This window comes from Cibotium barometz, chromosome 25, assembly GCF_041138505.1.
Source record: "Cibotium barometz isolate CiBa-2024 chromosome 25, ASM4113850v1, whole genome shotgun sequence".
NCBI classification, from domain to species: Eukaryota; Viridiplantae; Streptophyta; class Polypodiopsida; order Cyatheales; family Cibotiaceae; genus Cibotium; species Cibotium barometz.
In genome coordinates this window covers 34,052,995-34,058,965 of record NC_141070.1, presented here as the reverse complement: position 1 = coordinate 34,058,965, position 5,971 = coordinate 34,052,995, and the positions used below count along the sequence as shown (strand labels likewise).

Here is a 5,971-nt window from a genome sequence, read left to right as displayed (position 1 = left end):
GTGAAAATTGGGAAAAAAACATACTTTTGGGTCACAAAGAACACAACTTTCTACATTAAAGGAAGAGCAAGGGGAGTCGAGGGATTTATCCCATATGGCTGCAAATTCCTATTTCACAAAAACTATATCTAGCAAATTAGACCATTTATATCACAAATTAACAAAGAAATAGAATGGGGAGAAGGGGGAGAGCATTGACCTCACTTTTACGAGTATGAAGGCTTTGGAATTCACCTAGGGGGACGATCTAGGCGCCTACTTCTTGTGGATCCCCCCTTCCTTTTCTCCTTTTGTACAAGAACAAATGAGCACCAAATTCAAGGTTTGGGAGGAGGGCTCTTTATAGCCCAACAAGCCCCACATGGACTAGACTAAATGGTGGGCCACCCTCCACAAGACTCAACTACTTTGGGGGCTACCTAACTACATGCTACCGCATAAAAGAGAGGCCACTGAGAGTTCAGTTAACTGGGAGCTTTTGCATTATCCCATTTACACCTTATTAATTGATCATAACATTTTCAACCTTACAATTGGACATTTAATACTTCCAACCTTAATGCAACCCTTTATACCATATTTTTCCATAATTCCTATAAGGTGAACCACATACCTTAGTGTTTTTTATTTTCTTTTTAATTAATTTTCTTCCTTAATTTTTTGGACACTAAGCACATCATTTCCTCATTTTTCAAGAAGGCTCAACATAAATAATTATCTACATGTAAAGTATAATGTGCATAATGTGCACACCTAAAAATCTCAAGGGTAATTAAGGAAAAAATGTGTACATGTACACACATGCATGTGCTAGAGAGACATTTCACATTAATGTTCATGTGTGCTCATGGAGCATTAGAGGGGTTCTAACCCTTGAAAATTTTCAAGGTGATAAATGTGCATGTGTACATGTGTGACCCTTCATATATTTTTATGAGATTTAATAATAAATTTATACGAGAAGAGAGTTAGTAGTTCTTTAGTCACATGGGGAGGGATCTTAAAGGGTAAGACTCGCCTAATTGGGGAGGGATCTTATTTATACGAGAAGAGAGTTAGTAGTTCTTAACTCACATGGGGAGGAATCTTATTTATACGAGAAGAGAGTTAGTAGTTCTTTACTCACATGGGGAGGAATCTTATTTATACGAGAAGAGAGTTAGTAGTTCTTTACTCACATGGGGAGGGATCTTATAGGGCAAGATTCGCCTAATGGTTTTTGGTTAGGAGGCAGTTATGCATGCCGCTTATGTGTTAAAAACAAATGCCCCACCAAAGCATTGAACAGTGATGCCTTATGTCATCACTCCATTTTAATATTATTCTATTGAAAATGGTTTCCAAAATATAGAAAAGAAACCAAACAATGTTTACACTTTTGTGCTATATAAACAAAAAAAAACAAAGTAAACTATCTTTTACACCTTACCCTCGAGGGGAGGGGAGGGGGAGGGGGAGGGGTTCACTGAAAATAAGTAAGTGTATCATGTAGGTTCAACATAAAGGGTGGTTTTTTAAATCTTTTTTTGAGGGTACCATTTGTAGGGGTATCCACGGCTGAGCGTAAAAAGTTATCGCGGTTTTAAATTGAAAATTTGTGGATAAGGATGCAAAAAATTCCAGAGTGCAAAACCATGAAAGCGAAGAAGGAAAAGTGAAAGCTTAATATGGCCACATGAAGGGATTTGGGGAAAATGAGGAGATGATTGATACAATTCTCTCGAAAGTGGAGCACGCACTGAAGGGCATATATTTCTTGAGGACGCATGAGAGGCATATTTCTTGAGGACGCACTGAGGGGCATATTCCTTGTGGTAAAAGTTCTTTCACGCAGCTAATATAAAAGGGAGTATGCAGCTAGAGAGAGCGAGCGAGAGCGAGCGAGCGAGCGAGGTGCCCGAGAGAGAGCGCTAGCTGCGCACCTTGAGAGAAAGAGAGAGAGCGCGCGCGCGCTAGCTGCGCACCTTCCGAGAGGGAGAGAGAGAACTATGGCAACCGAGCAGTTGATCAAGCGGCAAAGCTGCGGACCCGGCCTCGCGAAGCTGTCCGCAGCCTCGCGTAGGAGCACACCTGTGGCATTGTTCCAAGGCTACAATGCAGTGCATGGGCATGGGATGAATACAGCAGTGAGAGGGCAGAAAGAACTCACGGGAGGCACAAGCTTCGTGAAGTGCGACATCTGCTACACCACAAGTGAGCTTAGCCAGACGCTGCAAGTAGAGCAGTCTCTGTCGGTGAGCTATGATCCCGTGGGCAGCATCTCGGAGAAGCTACGATTCTTCCAGAAACTGAGCGCTTCCTCCACCACCACCTTCATCGTGGTGTTTGCCCGGCACACCAAAGCCAAGGAGGTAGTCACCAACGTGCAGCGGGATGTTTCAGTGCCCGCCCCGGCTGACGACACGCAGTTGCGAGAGTTCGTGCAGCTCTACGGCGATAGCTACCTATCCAGCCGAACCCTCGGCGGCGAGTACTGCGCCGTCTACTCGTACTACTCCGACTCGAGGGAGCAGCAGCAGGGGCTGCGCGCAGACATCACAGGGGCTGGCATTTTTGCCGGGGTGAGTGTGGATGCATCCTTGCAGGTGAGAAGTCAAAGCTCTTACCCACCCAAAATTCATGCACCACTAGGGCTCAAAAGTGTGTGTGTTTTGGAATAAAAAGAGAAAAATGGGCTAACCTTTCTGTCACCCAAGTGTGGTTAGCCCACTACTCTCTAAAGTACAAGATCTTGAGTTCAAGACCTGTAGGATAGATCAATTTGGTCTTTTGGGATTGTTCCCACCACGTTAAAATCTTCTCTCTCAAAAGTACCCAAGTGTGGTAGTTTGGTTAGCCCACTTCTCTCCAAAGTACAAGATCTTGAGTTCAAGACCCGTCTAATAGATCAACTTGGTCTCTTGAGATTGTTCCCACGATGTTAAAAACTTCTCTATCTCTCATACACACCTCGCTTGTTTTTGTCTTGCTTACTCACTCTTTTCCTCACACATTCTCTTACACACACTTCTTGTTTCTTTTGTCCCACACACGCATGGACTCTTGCGCTAGTACAGCAGGGATAAAGTAGCCTAAAGTAGGCTTTTATGTGGCGGATTTGTCATCAGCCCATTGTGGGATATTCCTTCACCACTCTAGGGGGATGATTCACTTGAGTGTTCAAGGGCAAGACCCCCTCACACACGGTGTGAACACACGAGTGTCCCTTCCCAAGCTTCATACATCAAGGCTTTAACTTAAAACCCCAAAGTTGAGAAGCCCTAGCTTTATAGCTAGACCAACTTTTGAGGGAGTGACATTGACCTTAGGCCCATGTCACACACGGGGGGTGGATGGACGAGGTTCTTTAAAAAAAGGACTAATCAAAAGTGGCACCAGCCTGCTGATGTCTTGTCACAACATCGGCCCACCAACATTTGCATGCTAAGTTGGCATGCCAACTCAAGGCCAACTTTTGGGGGAGTTTGGGCCGTTTGTTCGCCCTGCCCAAAGTATGAATAGTGAGAAAAACTGACAAAAAGTGCATTGCTTGCCCACCCACATGTGACAAAGTGCCCGTGGCCCCTTTGTTCACTTGCCCAAGTCACAAAAATGGCAAATTTACTCTCATAATAGGCTTTAAGTGATACTTTAGAACAACATTAGTAAATTTTTTTGAATAAAAATGGAATTTCATGTCCTCAAGAGCTATAATAGATAAGGGCTTCTTTTGATACCCCTAAAAGCATGCTAAACATAGGGCCTTTGTGTGTGCACCCGAGTTTCATCATTTCCACATGATTACTTGGGGTAATGATATTACATTTTGTGAGTGTTGAGGTTTAGTGAAAAAACTAGCTTCTCTTTAACTTATGTTGCCAGTTTCGAGAGTATTTTCTCTTCATATATGTCTACCTCTTGAATCTAGTCTATATTATGCAGGTCAATATTAACAAACTCAATTCCACTCAAAAAAGGCGCATCTCTTTTGAACACCGAATGTCCGGCATAGCCAATCCCGAATTTCCCTCTTCTAACAAGATCACAGAGTTTGCCTTGAAATTCCCCTCCCTTGAGCTAACAGCTCCTGTAATCATAGACTGGGCAGCTTCTGGCTATGAGCAGGTTCCAGGCATAGGCAGCATGTTCAATCGTATAGCACGCAATCGAGAGTTGTTGGCAACAAGCCCCGAATCCTCAACAACCTTGAGAAAATTGAAGGAGCTAAAGGAAAGTATAGATGCAATAAACAAGGTGTACAACTTGTATGACAGTAACTACAAGGATGACACTAAGCTCAACAATGTGAAGGACGAGGTCAATCAAGATGAGAGCAATGTGCGTTCTATGATAAAGGCTTATTTAGACGATCCTCTCAAGCCTCTTCAGGGACCTTTAGTGCTACGCTCGCTTGACAAGGGCATCCCATTTTTACAATATGAGGTGCATGAATCTGCGCGAATATCTTCAGGGGACTACGGCCCCGTAGTATTTGATGATGTGCAGAATCCCAAGGAATTCTTTCAACAACGCAAGAGGGTCTCTGCCATCCAGCTGCGCTCAAGTGATCGTCTGGTAAGTTGCCTTGTTGTCACTTACTCTGGTGAAAACATGCAATCACAGACACTCAATCATGGCACTCATGAGCATGACTCCGGTAGCCATCTTAGCTACGTTCTCAATGTGTTGCCCAGCCACTACATTGAATTTATGTCTGGTAGAATTGGCTCTGTCCCTGGTATGGCTCCCCGTCCAGTGATCACCAACCTTGCTTTTATTCTTGATGATGACTCTTCCGTCTATGGTGGTCCTTATCAAGGCCAGCAATTTGGATGGACCAAACCCAAAGGCTCATTCCTCTTGGGCTTCAAAGGTTGCCATGGTTGGTACATTGAAAACCTTCAGGTTGTCTATGCTTCCTTCTCACCTGCATATTGGTCCCCAAACTAAGTTACAATCTATCCAATGTGTCTCTACTTGTAAGATTTATAGTCACGACTATAGTTACAATCTATCCATGTAAGATTTATAGTCACGACTCTCCCTATTTCCACATCAATATTACTGTTTGAAAACTTTAGTATTTATATTATTTGTATATTTCTTATTGTCTCCTTGAATTATCACAAGAAGTTTTAGACATTTATGCCACTATGATTCCCACATTGCGGATTAAGATTTATAGTCACTTCCACATCAATATTACTGTTTGAAAACTTTAGCATTTATATTATTTGTATATTTCTTATTGTCTCCTTGAATTATCAAAAGAAGTTTTAGACATTTTCCCACTATGATTCCCACATTACCGATTATGACAACATCATGAGCTTCTGCAGGTGAGGCGGAGCATGCCTAGCTGCGTGCGATGGGGGCCACGGGGCAGCTGCCTCCTACCCCCGAATGAGAAAAACTAGATTTTACAAATAATAAATTATTTTTCCACAAAAGAAAATATATTCTTCTTAAAAGGCAGACAGGGCCACATTCAAAAAATGGCTAATCAAGTCAAAAACAAGAATTGCAAGAACAAATGCCTCAAGCCATTATTGTATTCATAATCATATGAGAAAAAAGAAGAAAAAAAGTTACGATATTAATTTCAAACTTTAACTTTTAATTTTAGCTTTAAATATGCAACACAACAAAAAACATATAATCAATTTATTAAATTTATAAAATTAAATAATAAATTTATGTAGGAGTACTGAAAATTGCATAAAATCTAACAATTCCTCCCAGTAAAAGGTAAATTTCAAACTCTCAAATTTCAAGATACTGAATTGATTAACCGTACACGCAAAATGTGCACTTCGTTCTCTATGTACACAACTTTCGTCAAAGCTAAAGAATGACTTCTCTCTTTGACAAATATAAATTCTTTTAGTGTGTCATCACCTAGTTAATTTAAAAAAAATAAAAAAGAAGTGTGTTGATTGCATAGGTGCTAGAGCTAATCAAGTGCATCAAATCCTTGTACTATCTATTATTG

The 5,971-nt window shown here is 41.6% G+C and overlaps 1 protein-coding gene across 1 annotated transcript; it reads left to right on the top strand.

Moving 5' to 3' along the window:
- Positions 1-1,865: 1,865 nt before the first annotated feature.
- Positions 1,866-5,066, top strand: LOC147624485 (uncharacterized). The gene is made up of 2 exons (XM_086819492.1): positions 1,866-2,585; positions 3,922-5,066. Exons 1-2 carry the CDS (start codon positions 1,989-1,991, stop codon positions 4,927-4,929), a joined length of 1,605 nt encoding a protein of 534 aa, XP_086675618.1. The 5' UTR covers positions 1,866-1,988; the 3' UTR covers positions 4,930-5,066.
- Positions 5,067-5,971: the final 905 nt, after the last annotated feature.